At 43.3% G+C, this 21,649-nt stretch overlaps 1 protein-coding gene across 2 annotated transcripts; it reads left to right on the top strand.

Annotated features, from left to right (window-relative positions):
• The first annotated feature begins 13,610 nt into the window (after positions 1–13,610).
• LOC129814195 (nucleolin-like) lies at positions 13,611–21,417 on the top strand. 2 transcript variants are annotated; one of them, XM_055867142.1, is made up of 14 exons: positions 13,611–13,730; positions 14,798–14,873; positions 14,989–15,141; positions 15,322–15,450; positions 15,700–15,777; positions 15,879–16,002; positions 16,154–16,290; positions 16,400–16,526; positions 16,638–16,780; positions 16,956–17,085; positions 17,273–17,409; positions 17,494–17,620; positions 17,705–17,937; positions 21,062–21,417. In XM_055867142.1, exons 1-14 carry the CDS (start codon positions 13,713–13,715, stop codon positions 21,094–21,096), a joined length of 1,647 nt encoding a protein of 548 aa, XP_055723117.1. In that variant the 5' UTR covers positions 13,611–13,712; the 3' UTR covers positions 21,097–21,417. The 2 variants fall into 2 exon arrangements, with proteins under 2 accessions (XP_055723117.1, XP_055723116.1); XM_055867141.1 differs by having other exon boundaries at positions 14,986–15,141.
• Positions 21,418–21,649: the final 232 nt, after the last annotated feature.

Here is a 21,649-nt window from a genome sequence, read left to right as displayed (position 1 = left end):
GTATTCTCTGCATTGCGCATCGCACAAAGAGTGAAAAATGTAAGATAAAAATCAATACATAATAGTAAAGAAGGTTGTCCAAACAATAATTATATCCCTAGAGCAGTAAAATAATATACATACATACACAATATATATATATATATATATATATATATATATATATATATATATATATATATATATAGACATACATACATACATACATACATTTGTGACATCTTCCTCTACCAAATCCTACTTCTGCCTCTGAATCCTCCATGTTCTCCTCTACGGACTCCTTTACTATATAAACGTAAGGATGACAATGTCCCTCTTCTGGCCGAATTACAGCGGTCCTCTGTTGCTAAGTTCCAGGCTGGGTCCATGAGGAAGATGAGAGGCAGCTGTGAGGTGGACTTTAGGCCCACCAGTCCAGTTTTGAATGATAGCTGCTTGTTCAACGGGCTGACAGGTGCGTCGCTCTAGATCTCCTTTCTCTTCTTTTTTACAGTGCCGTCCAGATGTACAAACTTGAAAGCCTCCTCCCTAGAGATCAACCAAACAGACACATAGAGGGAGAGATTTACAGAAAGAGGAAGAGAGAGAGAGTAAGGGATCAAGAAAAAAAGACAAGAGAGGTCCATATACAATATTTGACATTTGTTTTATGTGTATATTACCTGAATGGGCCCTACGGAAGAGTCAGAAAGCGTGTAAACTGAGAGACACCCAGACTTGATGGTCCCATCCTCACGGCATAGTCTGAGTCCCATTTGGCTCAGTTGGTAGAGCGTTGCGTGTGTAACAAGGATTGTGGTTTTGATTCCTACGAGGGACCAGTATGAAAATTTATGCACTCACTACTGTAAGTCGTTCTGGATAGTGTGTCTGCTAAGTTACTTAAATGTTAAATGAACAGGCTAGACATTAGTCAACAGTGAACTGAACCAAATAAGCAACAATTGTCTTTGTAAACATTTATTCAAGTGTCCAAATTGTGAAAGTGTAAACAGGTTGTGAGTCACGTCATTGACTGACAGATTTCTATGAGTTATTATGTGGTTAGCTGAAAGAAAAGATAGCTATCCAGGCATTGTAGGAGCTGGTAGGCGTCAGCAAAGCCGGAGGAACGTGTCCCTAGTAATGATCGTCTAGGCTTCAGGTAGCTGACTAAACTCAGTTCCATAATTTCTGATCGAGTTGAGCAGCAACTACTGTGTGCAGACTGGAGCTGATGTCACATAATAATACAATGTCTTGTGTATCGGCATGCTATTTTTTGGGGTGCTGGAATTGATTGTTTTTCGTTTTTTTTTAAACACACAGTCGCTGCTCAACAATAAACCCCCGCCCCTTGCTCGAAATCATAGCTAATGTTCATATTTGATTATTTGATGTGGCGCAATTAATGTGTGTAGGTACTTTTTACCACTATGCTGCACAACATTCAATCTTGTGTGACTCCATGTGTGCCCAGACACACGCATAGTCTCTTGGTTTGTATCTAGAGGGCTGGCAGAGGCAGCAGTGATATATATATATAACTTGCACTTCGTGCACGGGGCTACATTTATACAGTACAGCCATCAGCGTCTTTTCTCAGTGGTATGCTGTCAAACACAAACATAAGTGTCAAATACTTTAGTAAATTAGCTAGTTACTGTAGTTAGGTAGATGAGTTGATAACCAGGGGTGAACATAGAATAAGGAGCACCTGTTTAGCAAAAAACGAAATGTTATGTTACCTGTTTTGCATGTTTTTTGGCATTAATATGCATCACACATCAGTTTGCAAACAATGTAAAAAAAAAAATGAATACAAAAATGGTCTCTTTTTTGCTTTCTTGAGTAAGTCAGATCCAAAATGCAGGTGTTTCAGCCTAGCTCAGTGCTTTCTGTGGTGGTGGGGCCAGCAGAAAATACGGAGCATAGGGGTTGGTAATGTTCTCTAGTTGCGCCGTAATTGGCCCAGTGTTCTGTCACTCATGGGGACACTAAGTCACCTCAAAATCCATGGGTAGAACTAGAGAATTCAAGCCCCTTGAGTGCTGCCATAGATTTACATTAGAAGTGCCCATCCAAGAAGGCTCAAGGTCATTGGCCACAGATAAAATGACGTCAAATCACGTTATAGCTACTGTAGCTTTGATTGGACTGATCATGTCAAGATCATACTTTCAAAACCTTAGCTAGCAAGCTAGACATGAATCAAGTCGGCAATCTACTGGCAAATTCTTTTCAATCCTTTTCAATCCTTATCATATTATAGATAAAACGTATCGGTGCTCATCGGCTATTGGACATAAACATTACACAACATGTTGGAAATCACAAATTCAACATTGAGTGTTTTTGAAGGAATTTGTGGCTAACTGCAAGCGTTGCAAGGCAGTCATTAGCCTGCTATTCAGTGGAGTGGGTGTGTAGTCCAAGTCTGGGTTTAAGGGTCTGTTTTCAAAGCTCAAAAGGATAAACATTCGCATGCAACACCATTGGCCAGAACATTTTGAATACATTTGCTATGCTGTCAACCCAGCATGACTTCTGCCATGTTCAAAACAACTGGAAATCTCAGACTTGGGAAAATACGTTTTGAATGGTCATCCAATTCGGAAATCCAAGTCGGGAACTCGGGCCTCTTTCTAGAGCTCCGACCTGAAGATCACTGACGTCATGATTCAACACTGTTTTTTTCTGAGTTCCCAGTTGTCTTGAAAGCACCATAAATCCAGAGAACGTCAGACTTTGATAACAAAGTTTGATGACAAAATTTGCCCACAAGAAGGACTGCCGCGCCACCGTCCTGTTTAAGTGAGCACAGCACAACAAGGTGAGTCCAAAAATGTATTTTATGCTGCTGCATAAATGATGTAATATGCCAGGGAGATAGTATTACTTTCCTAGCTACAGAATACATAAGTGTATGTTGTGTAGTAAGCTGTTAGTAGCCCATGTGCCTCACCCTAATAATTTGGTCCCTTTCCACCTCATAACTTAGCCTACTGTTCTGACTTGGTGGTGCACATGTATCATATAGCCTGTTTTAGTAAAATGTCATCGTAGAATATTGTAAGAGCTTTCATTGTCTGCTTATATGCCCACTTTATTTATCCTACAGTTCTGTCGCTGCACATTTAAAAAGTGCTGAACAAATAGTTATATTGACTACATGCATCTTAGCTCGCTCATTAATGTCTTAATTGAAATTATGGATTGCCTCTTATCCGCTCAACGTTCCCGTTTGCCATAGTTTGCCATACATCTCAATTGTCAGTAGAAACCACATTTCTTTAAGCATGTCAGCCGTATCAGCTATATTTTTTAAAAAGACAGTAAATGAGGCTGAATGAACTGTTTCGCTGCCAGACAAGGCTCCGCTGATAGCCAGGTGTAGCAGTGGAGTGGATTCACTCCATGGTGCTGAAAACAAAACTCTGCTGTTGGGACAGCTTTATGAAAGCCCATTTGTCAATGTTATAGTGCAATTCATGTACTGTTTAGTGTTGTGATGTGTAGTGGCTTTGCTGGCATGCATCCCCCCAAAAATTGGGGAGTGTGCCCCACCAAGATTTACATGCTAAAATCACCACTATATACAGCTAATGTAATAGTAACATTAACTTCACTTAAACACGTTTATGTTACACATCATTAAAAACCTAGTAGCTAGCTACATCTATAACGAACGTAAATCCTGGTAGCTAGCTAACATTATACCAAATACAGCACTCTAAGTGAATAGCCAAATGTTACGTTAGCTGAAATTCCTACAGCCACCTGTGCCGAAGAGCACGCACTGAAAATTTGAAACACAACCGCCAAAGCAACCCCCAAAACGGTTTTGAGTGGCAACAAATCAGCTCAATTGGCACTGCTTCTTCTTCTATAGTATATTGGCGATCACACAATTGAACGTGCATCCCGCCACCTACTATGCGGGATAGAAACAGGATTCCCCCCAAAAACTGAACAAATGACAAAAAAAAAATATTTTTAATTTTTATAATAATCAAAACAACTTTTCTGTTAAAAAATAAAACAGATCTGATCCCTATACAGGCTCAAGGGAAACCTGGAAGGCTGTGTCTTCTGGCGCCAGTACCCCTTGCAAGTCATCAGATGTAAAGTCCCAAAAACTTTTCTGCCGCAGCCACAATAATGTCCAATTTCTTAGACTTCTTGAGACTTGTGCTGTACAGTTTATGACTGTGGCAATGAACGCAACAAAATCCAGCTTTTTAACACACAAGGTATCTTTTGTCTGGCCCTGACCGTAGAGATCCTTTTTATGTCTCTATTTTGGTTGGTCAGGGCATGAGTTTGGGTGGGCATTCTATGTCTGCTATTCTATGTTTTGTTCTATGTTTTGTATTTCTGTGTTTGGCCTGGTATGGTTCCCAATCAGAGGCAGCTGTCAATCATTGTCTCTGATTGAGAACCATACTTAGGTAGCCTGTTCCCACCTGTGTTTGTGGGTAGTTGTTCCCTGTTTTGTGTTTTGTCACCTGATAGGACTGTTTCGTTTTTTTGTGTTTTCTCCTTTGTTATTTTTTGTGTTCAGTTTATTAAATTTAACATGGACACGTACCACGCTGCATTTGGATCCGATCCTTCATACTCCTCATCAGAAGAAGAAGAAAATCGTTACAGAACAATTCGCCACCAAAGGACCAAGCAGTGTGGGAAAATGGACACCTGGACATGGGAGGAAATTTTGGACGGCAAGGGACCCTGGGCACAGCCGGGGGAAAGAGGAGCTGGAGGCAGCTAGAGCGGAGCGGCGACACTACGAGGAATTGGCTCGAGGTAACGGGCAAGAGAGGCAGCCCCATAATTTTGGGGGGGGAGGCACACGGGGAGATTGGTGGACTCAGGTAGGAGACCTGAGCCAACTCCCTGTGCTTACCGTGGCGAGAGAGTGACTGGGCAGGCACCGTGTTATGCGGTGAAGCGCACGGTGTCCCCAATGCGCACGCATAGCCCGGTGCGCTACATCGCAGCTCCTCGAATCGGCCGGGCTAGAGTGGGCATCGAGCTAGGAGGGATGATGCCGGCTCAGCGCATCTGGTCTCCAGTGCGTCTCCTCGGCCTGGGGTATACTGCACCAGCCCTACGCATGGTGTCTCCGGTTCACCAGCACAGCCAGGTGCGGCCTGTTCCAACTCCCCACACTTGCCGGGCTACAGGGGGGATCCAGCCAGGACGAGTTGTGCTAGCTCTGCGCTCGAGACTGCCAGTGCGCCTCCACGGTCCAGTGCATCCGGTGCCTCGGCCAAGGACAAGGCCTCCTGCATGTCTCCCCAGCCTGGTGAGTTCTTTGCCTGTGCTAAGCCCTAACCCTCCTGCACGTCTCCCCAGCCTGGTGAGTCCTGTGCCTTCTCTCAGAGCCAAGCCTCCTGTGTGTCTCTCCATTCCAGTGATGATCCATGGCAAGAAGCCTCCAATGTTGATCCATGGCACGAAGCCTCCAGTGATGATCCATGGCAAGAAGCCTCCAGTGATGGTCCATGGCACGAAGCCTCCAGTGATGATCCATGGCACGAAGCCTTCTGTGATTATCCATGGCACAAAGCCTCCAGTGATGATCCATGGCACGAAGCCGCCAGTGATGATCCATGGCACGAAGCCTCCAGTGATGATCCATGGCACGAAGCCTCCTATGATGATCCATGGCACAAAGCCTCCAGTGATGATCCATGGCAAGAAGCCTCCTGTGATGATCCATGGCACGAAGCCTCCAGCGATGATCCATGGCACGAAGCATCCAGTGATGATCCATGGCACGAAGCCTCCAGTGATGATCCATGGCACGAAGCCTCCAGTGATGATCCATGGCACGAAGCCTCCAGTGAGGATCCATGGCACGAAGCCTCCAGTGAGGAGTTATGGCACGAGGCCCCCAACGAAGGTCAGTCCGGAGCCTCCAGCGACGCCCTCTAGTCCGGAGCCTCCAGCGACTCCCTCTAGTCCGGAGCCTCCAGCAACGCCCTCTAGTCCGGAGCCTCCAGCGTCGCCCTCTAGTCCGGAGCCTCCAGCGACGCCCTCTAGTCCGGATCCTCCAGCGACGCCCTCTAGTCCGGAGCCTCCAGCGATGCCCTCTAGTCTGGAGCCTCCAGCCACGAGCTTCAGTCAGGAGCAGCCAGAGTTTCCCTCTTGTCCGGAGCAGCCAGAGTCTCCCTCCTGTTGGTGCTGGGACTGGGAAAACCTGGGGTTGGTGCTGGGAGTCTGGGAGAACCAGGAATGGAAGTGGTGCTGGCCCAGTGTCTGGGTTTGTAGAGGGGAGGAAGGACAGCCTGAGGATCAAGCAGACACACAAGGGAGCCCCTAGACCTAGAAGTCAATGGTGGTACTTCCCTGTGGCCTGCTTGCTCCGGGGGTTGGTGGGCTGTCCAACTGTTGCCTGTCGTATGGCCTCCTGCTGCTCTACCGACAGCGCCATGCATACCCCAGTTGCCTTTGTTTTTTAACAATGTCCGGTACAGACAGGGAAGACAGGGAAGGTAGCATTTGTTCTGGCTCAGGTTCAAGGAGACATGCCATTCCACTGAACCTGCCCTGGGCTTAGCCACCTTAGATCCTCCTCTGTGGGCTCTTGGGACAGAGGGTTGTAGTCTTCGGCCAGGTACAGGTCCTCCACTGACTCCACCTGGTTGGGCACAGCTGGCTTCCTCCACTTGCATTCCACATCCGCACAGCCGACATTGTGAAGCTCAAAAATAGCCAATGCAGCCACAAGGCTGCATGTGGCAGAGAGAATCCCCTGGTCACCTATAGACCTGCCAAGAGGAAGGATGTTAAGTGCCAAATGCCTTTCAAAGCATGACTTTGAACACCTTAAAATGCATTTCTTGTAAGAAATGTGCTATTTAAATCAAGTTTGATTTGATTGATGACATTACAGCTGTGGAATATTTAATAAACTGTAATTTTCACAGGACAAGTGCAGTTTTTCCATAAACTTTTAATTGATCATTTGGATTTTATCACTTGACATATCAATCTTATAGTGACACTGATCATATAAATCAAGACTGTGTGAATGCATGTACCACCCCAAATAAATAAATATTGTGACTTTTTGAAGATTTGTCTCTGGCCATAAAACTTATAAGGAATGATGATGAAGAAGAGGAGCAGGTACGGGGAGTAGAACATTACAATATGGAACAGACATGAAACAGGACAGAGACAGCATCAGAACCGGGTATGCAAAGACAAACAAACATGAATCCTGAAGCAGGGAACAGAGCTTGGTATAGGGAACACAGATAGGTATAGGGGAGGTAATGACACAGGTGATTGAGTCCAATAATCGCTGACGCGCATGACAGGGGTGGCAGGAATGCGTAATGCTGGGGAGCCTGGCGCCTTAAAACGCCAGAGAGGGGGAGCAGGGGCAGGTGTGACAGCCCCCCCCCCCCTCTAGGGGCGCCACCCGGTGTCCCACCTGGTCAAGCCTGACGGGCCGGCAGAGGCCTTGGCGCTGGACCAGCCCGGGTGGGGTGTGACAGCCCTACGAACCAGCAGGGGCATGGGAGCCTGGCGAACCGGCTGAGGCGTGGAAGCCTGACAAACTGGTTGAGGCGTGACAGCCTGATGATCCCGCTGGAACGTGGGAGCCTGATGAGACCCGGCTGAAGCGTAGACGCCTGGCAAGCCGGCTGGGGTGTAAAACCCTATCGATCCTGCTGAGGCCTGACGTGGGATGGGCGCCTGCCGAGCCAACCGGGACAAGAAAACCTCTCGAGCCAGCTAGGGCGTGGAAGCCCGACGAGCTGGCTTAGGCACCCCGGTTCCATCGGCGGTGGCCCCCTGACCTGACGTCATCACCAACTGGAAAGCCAGCATTTAGAAATGTTGAGAGTAAATTGAGGCGAATATATTTATAAAACTCACCTTATTAGAAAAATGATTACATGGCTATCAAAACCTCACGCCAGGGTAATCCTACACGAAACACAGACCTTATATGAAGTCGTTCTAAAATTCCAAACGCAAAAATGAATGGGGAATAAAAGAGCTGAATGCATTAGTGGAAGTTAAAATTGCGTTCAGAACAGTCTGCTACTCTGCGTTGCTGATTGGTCTGTTCACAGCGCTGCTAAACCGTAGTTTCTGATTGGCTAGGTTTGCGAGGTGCACTTGGCTAGCTTCACGAGCCTGTTCCACCTGAAGAGAATCCCGCTGGTGGTGCAAAATGGTTTTACCTCACAAATAAACAATGACTGAACCCACAAGGTCAGGACATTTCGGGTATATTATTTGTAACATCACTTATAAGAAAACAGAACTAAATCTTTTTTTTTAATTGCTCTTGTCAACTCCAGTCTGGGGAAACTTCTGCCAGTTAGTTTGTTTAACAAGCCTAAGATTTCTTTACCTGTCAATGTGGAAGTTCCCTTACGAATTTTTTTTGCAGTTAGATTGCAGTATAACTGCAATTACACTGCAGTATACTGCAAATACTGCGTCCAAATTTTTTACTTTAGTAATTTTGCAGTGTAACTGCCGTACACTGCAGTTATTCAGCAATTACTGCATCCAAAATACCACAGTCGACTGCAGTTGCTGCACTTTTACTGCAGTTTCAAAACGGCAATCTTTTTTTGTAAGGGTTGTATCAATAAATAATTAGCTAAACTATAATCTAACGTTAAAGCTGCTATTGTGACAGCTGGCTAAAATACTAATGTGAATATTATGTTCACCACCCCCAGATGAGATGAATGAATTTCATGAATCAGATGAATTACTTGAAGTGGAATCTCTTTTGAAACCACCTGACCACCAGAAGTGGAGGTATGCTCTAGGCTGTATATGGCAACGGCATAAAAACAATGAAAGTTATGGAGAGGTAGATGATATTATGGATGATCATTGTCTGAATGGGTGTAGAGGTGTGATTCTGCAGGCTGATGTGCAAGAGGGACATTTACAAAAGGCAATCATGTAGGCTCTCTACGGAGATGAACAACTCTGTTGTCCCCATGTACTGAGAAGAGGTGCTCCACTGGTGAAGCTCAGCAAGCATGATCTGCATGTCAGTCTGTCGCAGTGGTGGGGGCCGTTGTTTAATAAGTGCTTGGTGGTCCTGCTTTGACTGATGTAGTTACCTCATGCTCAGTTTGCTCCTCTGTTATCATGTGATAAACATGTTGACAGACACACTTTTGCCCAAAGCTGCTGGGGTTACATGAACAATAACCAGTCTCCAGACTGACAACACCAGTACTACCGTTATCCAAAAAATACAGTTAGACTGTTGCTATCAGTAGGTATGACTTCTCCACTATAACCTGAGCACGTTTTTGCAGTGTTTCATTCACTGACTGACCTCTGACCAACAACACCATGTTGCAAAGGGAATGTGCTTGCACACAATTCATGACACACGCACATGTGAAGTTCACAAGATCAACAAGGTAATGTTGTGGATTGGACTGAGAAGGAACACTACAGGTGCCATGCAGTCAATCACCAGGCAATCATCCACTCCATTCCTCGTCATATCGGCAGCTTCAGTGGCAGAGGGGTCCTTCCTGGCAGGTTTCATGTGTCTGATCTGTGACAGGTGATCTAGGTAACTGAAAAATAAATGTATATAATAAGTGTGGAAGGACCACCAGAGGGCAGGCTGAGCTCACGGATAGTAGCCCAACCAGGCATGTGAGTCAAGGTGACCAGAGGCAATTAAGCACAGCTGATGGTACTAATGACGTATTCTCTTCCCCCTACAAGAGAGAGGAGGGAACCAGCCGAGAGAGGAGGTTAAAGAAAGAATAAGAGTGGTTGCTCCACCAAAGGGGATGATGTATATTTTGGAAGGGGAGGAGGAGGAGAAGAAGATAAACTATCTCTGGAGAATGGCCACCAAGACAGGGGAGCTATCCACGAAGAACCGTTAAGACGGTGACAAGCCTGTGATTTTTGTTATAGTCTTGTGTTTCTGTTTCATCTGGAGAAGATGTATGTTTTTCCTTGGGAGATTCTCATTGATTGTGTTGGGAGTGTTTGTATTGACAGAAATCCCTCAATTGAGAACTGTGTTCAATCAAGAACCTACTCCTGACTCGTTTATTCCACCTTTCCGCTTTAGAGTGACACCAAATTACTTGGTCAGCTCACATAAGAGAATAATGACTGACATATAATAAGAAACAGGTGGGAGAATTCCAGAGGATTTGTATTTTTATCCATTATCTCCTGTGTTTAATTGACAGATACTGTATCTTCAGTCAAGCATCTGGTGTTTGGTTGGTTTTGATGGCAAATTTTCAAGTGTATGCTTCTATTTATGATAGCAATTCATCCTTACAATACTGAGAGACTATGACTTAAGATCAGTTACCAATGATTTGCTGCCCAACAGAACAGAATGTGCCTGTAGTAGTCCTGGACATTGCTGTGCAGGAGTCTCAACAGCTGATCTACCCTCCTGTTTGGTTTTCCCCTTGGGAATTGGTATTTCAAAGAGAAAAATAACCTAAAAGTTTGTGTCAAAAGGCAAAATGCATTATTGTACAAATCTAGACTTTTCCTTGCAGCTTCAAACATTTTAAACTGAAAGGTTTTACAGTAGTGACCATAGTTGTAATTGTCAAGGAATTGCATTTTTCTCTGTTAAATATAGTTTGAATACGATGTGGTAAAATTACATGTTTTTGAGAAACATTTTCTTCTGGTTTAACCCTTACTGTACATTGTTTTGAATGGGGGCCCCATTCTAGTTTTTAGGTTTGGTTTGCCACCTTAGATACTTAGTTGCTTGGGGTGTGTTTTGTATTGTCTTACAAACCCTCCAGTTCAAGTCATATCACAGTATCCTCATCTTAAGATGTTGCCTGTGTTACAATTTTGAAGGACACCACAATAAAAAAGTGACAATACTTTAAAAAAAAAAGTAGAATGAATGGGACCCTATCACCACAATGACAAAACAAACCCTGGCTACTAGGTATGTAAGGAGGCAACATACAAAATGTCTCTGGTAATTGACTACCACCAGGGTAAGGCAAAGTTTCACATCTTTCAGCTATGTTGTGGTAGAATCCTGTGTAAACGCAGCCTACCAAATCAGGAAATGGGATTATTAGGCAAGAAGGGAAGTGCTCTCTCGCTGAAACGCTATTGAAATGTCATCGGAGGGCTCACTCAAACGGAGGGAAAATGGAAGGGGACGTGTTTAATTTGGAATGGACTAGGGCCAAACGCAGATCTAGGGGGAATCTCAAAAGATTTTCCTTCATTTCTTGCACTCTCTTCTCTCTTCTGTTCTCACATTGGCAGTCATGGTCCAAGGGATGGGACCAATGCCCTCTGAGGTATGGGAGGGGATGCAAAGAATTTAGATTCACTCAATGTTAACATCTGATGTTCCCTTACACCAGGACAGCAAGTGCATCCTACTGGCCCTAAGACAACACAACAGTTAGCATTGTGAAAATTGATTGATCACTTATCCAGTGATTTTATTTCACTAATACACATTTCTACACTGGACTTTACATACCATTTGTACCTTTTGTTTGTTTACACATCTGCTGCTATTAGAAAATGCATAATGTATGTTTTCACATGTATAGTGTCACAGGAGGTAGCAATGGACAAAACTACATGCTACACCTTTACAAAAACTACAAAGATTGTGTGATCTTACTGTTGTGCAATTCATTCCTCATGGCCATAACTGCACGTACAACAGTATTCCTGCTCTCCTGTGTCAAACGGCCTCAGTTTCTCTTGACCATCCATATGTGCATAGCCTAAATAAAAAACGGTGTATATATGACTAATCACATTAATAGCAAGGTTGGGCTCAATTCAGAATTGAATTGAGAATTCAGAATTGAATTGAGAATATTTCAATTCTTCAATTTTAATTGAAGTAGTAAACAGAATTGCAATTCAGTGAAATTCCCTCTGGAAACGCTTTGCGGACTGCATTGACCTCTTTCAGGTCTCTGTCAATCATCACACACCTAAATCAAAACATCAATATCAGTGTTTTAAAAAGCACAATCTCCTTCATATTGGTCACATGCACAGTGCCGGTTCCAGGTGTAAACAGCATAAAGCCACTAGGAGGCCCCCGACTCCCCCAAAAAGTATTTTTTTTTAAAATGCTTTTAAAACTTTGATCCCAGTGTCAATGCGCAAAATAGTATGCAGCATCTAGATATGTGTACAACAAAAGTTCAACTTTCAGCTGCCATTTCCATCAAGCCGTCTACACATACAATGTGATGCATACGCTAGATAAATCCAACGTATGCACCACACAGAACGCACTGCGACTGCCCCTCTGCAAAGCAAGGCTGCAGGGCAAACGCAGAGTTCCATTGGAAATTAATGCACTTCTGGCATACCAAAACTAGGTTTGATCGAGGTGTTAGGCACTCAGTCGGGGTCTCAACTTACTATTGGGAGTAAAATAGTATAATACACTAGGTGCAATTTTGAAATTTGGTTGTACATCAACAGTTTTTCTGTTATGTCAGTCACTCATCAAATCAAATTTATTTATATAGCCCTTCGTACATCAGCTGATATCTCAAAGTGCTGTACAGAAACCCAGCCTAAAACCCCAAACAGCAAGCAATGCAGGTGTAGAAGCACGGTCATGATGACTGATGACTGTCATGTCATCTATCATTTTTTAAATTGGTAGTAGTTCGTCTAGCCAGCCATCTAACCCTAAGTAATCATGGCCAAATACCGACCGGGCACAGAGGGCACGTGCCCAGGGGCCCTAACCTCCAGGGGGGCCCCATTGATTTTGTTAGTCACTCTCACTCAGATATCATATTAACATGGAAAAAGTCATTATAACATTTGTAGAATTGCAGGAAATTAACTGAAACTAAAATGTTCCTTTCCTCCGTCAAGAGGGGGGGCACTAAAACATTTTCCTTGAGGTGGGTGCCCCCCAACCAAATCTCACTTAGGGCCCCTAAAAGGCTAGAGCCTTTGACCTTGGTGAAAATCCTGGGGTAGCCTGTTGGATCTTCTGCAAGCACGCCTTCAGCACATCTGTTGTCTCCTCACTTACAATGAAATAAGCGAACAGAAATTCCACAGCCATTCTCATGCTGAATGATTAATGATGCATAACCATAAGCTGTGACTCCTTTGTAGGTTGTGTCCAGGAAAACCATTCCGTTTCCATCAATGGCAAGTTGCTCTCTCTGCCAAACACTTTGCAGTACAATGACGAGTGGTTGTTTGTTGGAGTGGGACAGTGGTTGGTAGAAAACAGAAACCTGTTGAAGCTCAGACTTGACCAGTCTGTCAACGCTGATGCTGTAATTCTCATCCAGCCTGGGGGTGGAGGCTAGTCCTCCATCCTCCTCTAGTTGGATGTTCCACACATATTTTGGTGTTGGGTAGGAACGTCTATCAGCTACATTGTGATGGCCCTCTTCTTTGGCCCACTGAGATGCCTTCCTCAGTTGTTGTGCAGTGTTGACCTATCCACCTCTCAACCAAATGCTGCAATGTGTGATCAATGCAATAGAAGAAGAAGGCTCAAACAATTGTTTTTATAACTCTCATTGTTCTATTTGTGGCTCAACCAGTAACCCGACGGGTTCTACGTCGAAAATCATGAATAAGCATGTTGGCCCCTCCCCCCTCTACTACAGAAGGAAATCTCGCCCACCGTTCATGGCCGTCCATGTGAACAGTCGTGTGCACCATACATTAGCTAACTAAAAGAAGAATATTCCGAAAACATGGCACAATCAGGCAAAGTAAGAATGACATCTAAAATCTACTTATGTTTAATGGTTCACAGCAGTTGGTCTCACACGGCCACAAGTTAAATTACAACATGGTTGAACTCGCTAGCTAGCTAACGTTAGCAAATGAGCTAACTACTGTAGGTATTGTAGAACTACACTTCTGTGGGCATGGAATGTTTAGCTAGTTACCTAGTTACTTTGTATCACTGTTGTTCACTTGAAACACGTGCTGAACATTGAGTTACAATTGATCTATGTCAAATACTTATTGGGCGGGTTCGATTACACCGAGTCGCGAGACACCCGGCATAGATAGGCCCGTCACGTCATCGGGCGAAAGCAAGCAGTAATCTGAGCCGCTTGGTCATTTTGTCAACAAGGCAGCATGGTACATTGTCCTGAAACATCTCTTTTCCATGAAATACGTTAGAGTTGTCGAGACAGCTTTCCTTGGGAAGGCAGATCAAGCGTTTATCAAAAGCAATCAATTTTGCATGGGAAAACAATCTCACTAATATTATGTAATGGCGCCTTTTTGTAGGCACTAACTCCACCATGGTTCGTTGGACAAAGCCTATGAGGAAAATTATATTTGGGTTTGGATAAACGCTGAAAATAAAGTCTGTGGTAAACACAGGTTTGAGATCTTATACGTTTGGTTATAGGATATAATCTTTGTTAGCTAACGTCATTTTCTGTGAATTTTGAAGAATTTATGGAATATTAAAATACAGAAATCACATAAAGGCGTCATAATTCGTAAAGATCCTGTTAACCGACTGCTATCTCATAGACATTTTTTAAAACGAGATTTCCTAAACCTGTGCTAAACTCAGACCATATTTTCTGCGTTTATTCCATAACCCTATTCTTTCCCCATTAATTTTTCACAAAGGGATGTCTGAGCGAACCAGAGGTAATTTATTTCCTGGTTTTACGAATACAAACTGGCAAGCTCTATTTTAAACCCAGGCGGGATTAATCGAACCCTCCCCCAGTTGTCTGTTTGTGAATGGTTGGTGATGATGGGTTAAAGAACATCAGTTGAAATGCTTATCCCAAAGGTTGTTTTATAGGCAACCCCATCAAGAACATCAACTAGACAGAAAGTTGGAGAGATTGGTGACGACAAGCAGGATGAAAATAATTCTGGTAAGTGGTTCCCAACTATTTTCTCCTTTATAGCCTGTGCAATATTTAATGCAACGTATATTGGGAAAGTTACTTTTTTAATGAGTCCTTGATACATCAATGTAACTTTCAGAAGGCCAGACTGATTCTCCAGCATCAACAGAGGTAGCTGCCCCTACTCCACAGGTAATCTTTTCCACAGAACCTGATGCTAATGAGGATGGAGACAAAGTAGCTCCCATTGAAGATGATGTTACAGAGAACAAGGAGGAGGTCAAACATGTCCCAGGTAAAGAGAATGCTTTGAGGGAAGGCAAGCATAGACCATATATTTAGTGTGTATGACATTGTCCCAGCATGTAATTAGAATAGTGATAATGTTCATAATGACATTTCTTAAATGCAAAACATTTGCTGTTCCATTAAATTCAGTAGGTATTTCCTTTGTTAATGAATAATATTTATGTAGCTTGTGAAGCGGAGCAGATGGACACAACTCCTGCTGCTGAGGAGGAAACTGTTAAGGTCACCTTTGAGTCAGAAAATGCCATCGAAGATGCCAGTAATGTTGAAGAGAAGACCAATGGAAATGACCAGGGTGAGGTCAAAGAACAACAGAATTGTAATGCATATTTGCCAGGGGTGTATTCACTCCGAACCAAACGGAAGCAAATGGGGAGGCACCTACCTTAATTTATCCATTCAAAACTCAAGTTTTTGTTGTGTAACGCAACTGGACTAATAATTACACCCCCCCCCCCCCAGATGTCACTCATTTATGTTTTTCCATCAGGGTATGTATGGAATAGTGTTTAATACGTGTGTCTATGTGCGTTTCTCTCTCCAGCTGTTGCAGTAGCCCCAGTAAAGAGGAAAGCAGAGGATGAGACTCCTCCAGCGAAGAAAATAAAGTGCAGTAATGATGGTACGATTGTGAGCAAGAGTTAATATCACTCCTGTTTTGAGTGCTCAATTGATAGTGTCAGTGAGCTAACATGCACCTTTGTTTCTTCTTTTTCTTTTTAGGTTTTTGTCTTTTTGTTGGTAACTTGAACACGTCCAAGGAAGTGGAGGAAATCAATGATGCCTTGGCCAACTTTTTTACGTCGCATAGTCTGTTATTTCAAGCTATTCGAGTGGACATAACAAAGTGAGTAGCATTTTTATGCACTTAATAAACTTAAACTCTTCAAATGTTTGTAGATTTCCTCACGGTACAGATGATTCCCCCGTTCCATGGCAAAGGATTTGTACAAATATATTAACATAATGTCAAATGTTTTTTGGGGTGCGTTCTCTAGGAAATTTGCATATGTAGACTTTCACACAGAGGAAGACTTGACAAAAGCCCTTGAGCTGGATAGGGTGAAGATCCTGGACCAAAAGATAAGGCTAGGCAAGGCTAATGTCAAAGATGTCACACTAGAGGAAAAAAAAGGTACTGGTCTCATCTTGAGTGAGTTTTCCACGCTACTGATATATTAGACATTTCTAGAATTGATTGATTGATTTCCATGTACTGACAGAAGTCTTTCACCCCCACACAGCTAAAGATGCCAAGACCTTGTACGTCAAGAATATCTCATTCGCAGCAACAAAGGAGGACTTGAAGAAAGTCTTTGACACGGCTGTCGAAATCAGGTTTCCTAGAGGCATTGGCAGACCAAGCAAAGGGTGAGAGTTCTCATCCAAAGTGCCCATTTGATATCAATGCTTGATTTACAAGGTGCCGTGTGTATCCCAGGATTCAGCTCTTAACACTTGGCGTCTACTTAATTGTGACAGAATTGCCTACATAGAGTTCAAAACGGAGGCCATTGCTGAGAAAGTGCTGGAGGAGAAGCAGGGGACTGATGTCCAAGGCCGTGTCATCGTTATTGACTTTTTGGGAGAAAAGAGCCAACAACAAAAAATGATCAATGCTCCAGGTAAGGATAGACTGAAAGGAAGTCACTGGGAATTCCATTACTGTAGAAGCACAAGGTACTTGAATAGCTATATGGCTAGTCACGTTGCTCATTAGCATCTTCGAGATGAGACCGATTTACAAAGTGTATTAATTCACTGGTTAGTTAACATGTCCTCAAATGTTCTGTTCCGTAGGTGAGGCCACACCGAATAACGAGTTATTGGTGACAAACCTGGCTTACACTGCAAAAGAGGATGCCCTAAGGAAAATCTTTCTGAAAGCAGTCAGTGTCAGAATACCACAGAGCAGTGGCAAACCAAGAGGGTAAGGGTGCACATTGATGCTGCACCTGCTTTTTGTTGCACTCTGCTGAACATTTTGAACGCCATCAAGTAGATCATTATAAACGTTCTGTTCTGATGAATTTGATAGTAATTTCATGTTCAGAATGCACACGGAAATGGTAACTTGAGACAATTGTGTCAATTTGCTTTCTCCCCCCCTTTTTAAGTCATGCCTTCATTCAGTTTGAAAGTGTGGAGGATGCCAAAGAAGCCATGGACTTATCGTTAAACAAAGAGATTTGTGGAAGAGCCATCGGAGTAAAGTTCAGCCAGAAGAGGCCAGAAGGTGACCAAGGGAACTCAGGTAAATATAGCAGAAAATTCGTAGGTGAATAATTCACGTTGTTTGACTGTGCCATCATTCATGTGTTGTGTGTTCTCTTGGTAGTTCCTACAAAGACGTTGATGGTCAGGAATCTTGCCAAGGAGACGAGCGAGGAGACTTTGAAAAGCTCCTTTGAAGGTGCCATTGAAGCTCGAGTCACTAAAGACAAGGAGACTGGTGAATCTAGAGGGTACGTTTCAACATATGACCCTTTTGAAACCACTGTTATTTTATTCAGACAGTGCTTTGAATACTCATTCTTGGTACTTCTCAGGTTTGGCTTTGTGGACTTTGAGAGCATAGAGGTCTGCAAGGCTGTTAAGGAGGCTGTGGTGGACCTTCAGATTGACGGGAGCAATGTGACCCTGATCTATGCCACGCCCCAGGGTGAACGAGGACCTCGTGGAGAAGGAACGGGCTTCAACAGGAGCTTCAGAGGGAAACCCGGAGGTCGAGGTGGCGGTAGAGGCAGGGGCAGGGGTGGAGGCTTCAGGGGTGGACGAGGAGGTGAGATCATCTAGTTTGAATGTCAAATGATACTTCAAATCCAATTTGATTTGTCACATGCTTCGTAAACAACAGGTGAAATGCTTGACAGTCAAGAGAGTTAAGATACCAGCAAAAATTGTTCAGACTAAGTGTCACATTGAAACAGAGGTGGTCCCTACAGATATCCTCTTACTATTAAGCAACGCTTCCCTCAAGAAGGCAGGGGCTGTACTAGACATAAAAAATGACCAGGCAGTGATGTTTAAACAACCATTGACTCTTGAACTTACTACCTCAGGCCACTATTGTGTAAACATTTTAGACAAAGACATCACACAGAGTCCATGCAAAAATTAGATTCTGACTGACACAGAGAACATGAGCACTAAAGTAAATGATCAACAAGATAGAGGGGCTGTTGCTGAGAATCAGTCTCCTAATGAAAATGACAAAAAGGACACAGTAACACACAAACCTACCAGATGTCGCATCCAATGATATGGACACCGAAACTGACACAGGAAATGGAGTAGAGACCTTCAACCATGCCACAGGTAATACTGTTGAGCGTTCAAATGAGGAAAACATTCAACAGCCACATGTGTTAAGAGAACATGGTTGTTCCAATCTGAAAACTGGACAAACTGTTAAATACATGGACAGAGAAAGTGGTATTCCACATACAGCAACCGTCATTGGACGAGCAGGAAAAGCAAAACACAAGAGCTGGTACAACTTGCAGTACTCTGAACCAGCTACACTTTCTGGTACAACAGGGTCAGCTGACCTGCCACTTGTAGATAATATCAGAATTGAACCAATGGAAAATTGAGAAAAACAGAATGACATTCAAAATGATGATGTACTTGAAACAAAGGACGTGTCATTTGACTCAGCTAAGCTAGATGAGCTCAGTAATTGGAGGAAAAATGGAGTGTTTGAGGAAGTCAAAGACATTGGCCAAAAGTGCGTCTCAACAAGGTGGGTGTGTACCCTTAAAGAATCCTTAACTGGAATAGTGCCCAAAGCACGTCTAGTGGCTAGAGGTTTTGAGGAGCTGGCTGCTAAAGAACTCCCAAAAGACTCACCGACATGCGCCTCAGAGTCACTCAGATTGCTGATGTCAGTGATCTGCCAGAAAAAATGGAAACTTAATTCCATAGACATCAAATCTGGATTTTTGCAGGGAACAGAGCTGTCAAGGGACATTCACATCCGACCTCCGCCTGAAGCTAAAAGCGAAGGAACACTGTAACTTTAAACCGTCCCCTCGCCCCGACACGGGCGCGAACCAGGGACCCTCTGCACACATCAACAACAGTCACCCACGAAGCGTCGTTACCCATCGCTCTACAAAAGCCGCGGCCCTTGCAGAGCAAGGGGCAACACTACATCTAGGTTTCAAAGCAAGTGACGTAACTGATTGAAACGCTACTAGCGCATACCCGCTAACTAGCTAGCCATTTCACATCCGTTACACTCACCCCCCTTTCAACCTCCTCCTTTTCCGCAGCAACCAGTGATCCGGGTCAACAGCATCAATGTAACAGTATAACTTTAAACCGTCCCCTCGCCCCGACCGCGAACCAGGGACCCTCTGCACACATCAACAACGGTCGCCCACGAAGCATCGTTACCCATCGTGCCACAAAGGCCGCGGCCCTTGCAGAGCAAGGGGCAACACTACTAATAGGTTTCAGAGCAAGTGACGTAACTGATTGAAACGCTACTAGCGCGTACCCGCTAACTAGCTAGCCATTTCACATCCGTTACATATGGACTGGCAGATGGATCACTCTACTGGTACAACAAAGTCAAGGCAACAATGCTGAATACAGGTGGAAAAATGTCACAAGTGGATCCTGCAGTCTTCTATTGGCTTGATCAAGACTGCAATGTGAGTGGCTGTCATGTTGATGACTTTATCTGGGGTGGCTCACAGACCTTTGCTTCAACTGTGATTCCACACCTCAAAGCTGTTTTCTAGGTTGGCCGTGAGGAGCATTAACATTTTTGTTATGTTGGCATAGAATTTATTACAGTTGATGGAAAAATACTGATGCAACAGGAGAGCTATATCAAGAATCTTCAACCTATCCACATGGATTCTTCAAGAGCCGTACAAAGGAATTCCCCTCTGTGGAATTGAAGCTGGTCAATTGAGGTCAAAGATGGGACAAATTTTATGGGCTGCGAGACAGAGTAGACCTGGTTTGAATGTTGCAACTTGGCATCTAACACAAAACACGCCACTGTACAAACCATTCATGAGGCAAACAAAGTTGTTCGTTAACTGAAATCACAAAAAGTGACTTTAAAGTTTCAGCATGTTGGAAAAGATGACTCTTTGAAACTAGTTGTCTTCAGTGATGCTTCGCTAGGTTAACACTGGTGGGACAAAACGGCACTTTCTACCTGTAGTTTGTGTCACTGTCAACTACTCATTAGTTGATGCTGTGAAGTCAACCAAGTCTGTCAGAGAAAAGACTTTGAGATTAGCAGCATCAAGGAACTTATTCAAGCACAGAGAATCCAGGGGATTCTGTGGTCAACCACAAAGGAAAAGCTTGCTGACTGTCTGACTAAAAAAGGAGCATCCGGTCTTGTGCTCCTACAGGCTCTCGCTCCTACAGGCTCTCAGTAATGGAAAGTGGCAGCTTGAGTAATACAAATAAAAACTGTCACACAACCCATTTGTAATGGGGATCTTGAATAATACTTGGACATTTAATTATGTTGTTGATGTTTTATTTGTCTTTAAAGAAAAGGGGGAGATTGTTAAGTTCATGTTTTAAGTATCCCTATATTTCTGTTATTACGGGGCTATCACTCAGTCAAGAGTGCGCATGCGCAGGAAGTCTAGTCGTTGATGGACCTGGCCTCGAGTGTAATGGCTACTTGTAGTGTGTTCATATAGTAGAGTAAACTTTGTTAAACTGGAACCTTGTCGTTGTGTCATTTCGAGTTAACACCGAGTGCCCGTGCCAAATCTGTTGCGCCCTATTCCCTATATGTGTGTGTGTACTCCACACTTTTTAATGTAGTTCTAGTGGCTGAAATGTCTCTTTACTCTAGTTATATCTACCAACAATTCTATCAGCTTTGGAAGATGGTGTCATTTGTTGTTATTGTTGTTTTTCAGGCAGAGGTGGTGGCGGCGGTGGAAGGAGGACTTAAAACAGAAAATATCTTCTTTTTTTACAATGGACTGCTACAGCTGAGCTCTAATTCAACATCTGAATTAACTGACAAGCTTGTAATGGGCATCTATCCCTAATAATTTCAATAAAACAAACTAATTTGTTTGTAGTTTAAATGATTTATGTGAAAAGAAACTACCACGTTCATACTTAATGATGTAATGTCTTACACACTTTACTGTATTTGTAACATTTTGTTTGAGTTTGTTTTACATTTACTTTACCTTTTAATTGTTCATTTCTTGATTATGCAAATACTATATTGAAGACAAAGTAATTAAAAGGTTCCAAAATTTAATGTGGATTTTCAGATTTTTCTTTTTGAAATTCTTTATTTTGTGAGATTTTAGAGGGATCTTGCGTCGTTTTACTATAGAAATGTCCAACAAATTTTGGGGAATGTGGACTTTTAGTATTTCTACAGTAGGTTTCCTCGAGGAGAAAGCTTCAATGTTAAAGATAAAACTAAAACACTTTAGTAAATACTAAAGTATAATACACTCTGCAAAAACAATATAGTATATACTAGA

Source organism: Salvelinus fontinalis, chromosome 17 (genome assembly GCF_029448725.1).
Source record: "Salvelinus fontinalis isolate EN_2023a chromosome 17, ASM2944872v1, whole genome shotgun sequence".
NCBI lineage: Eukaryota > Metazoa > Chordata > Actinopteri > Salmoniformes > Salmonidae > Salvelinus > Salvelinus fontinalis.
Note: the sequence above shows the minus strand (reverse complement) of the source record. Positions and strands in the feature narration are given on the sequence as shown.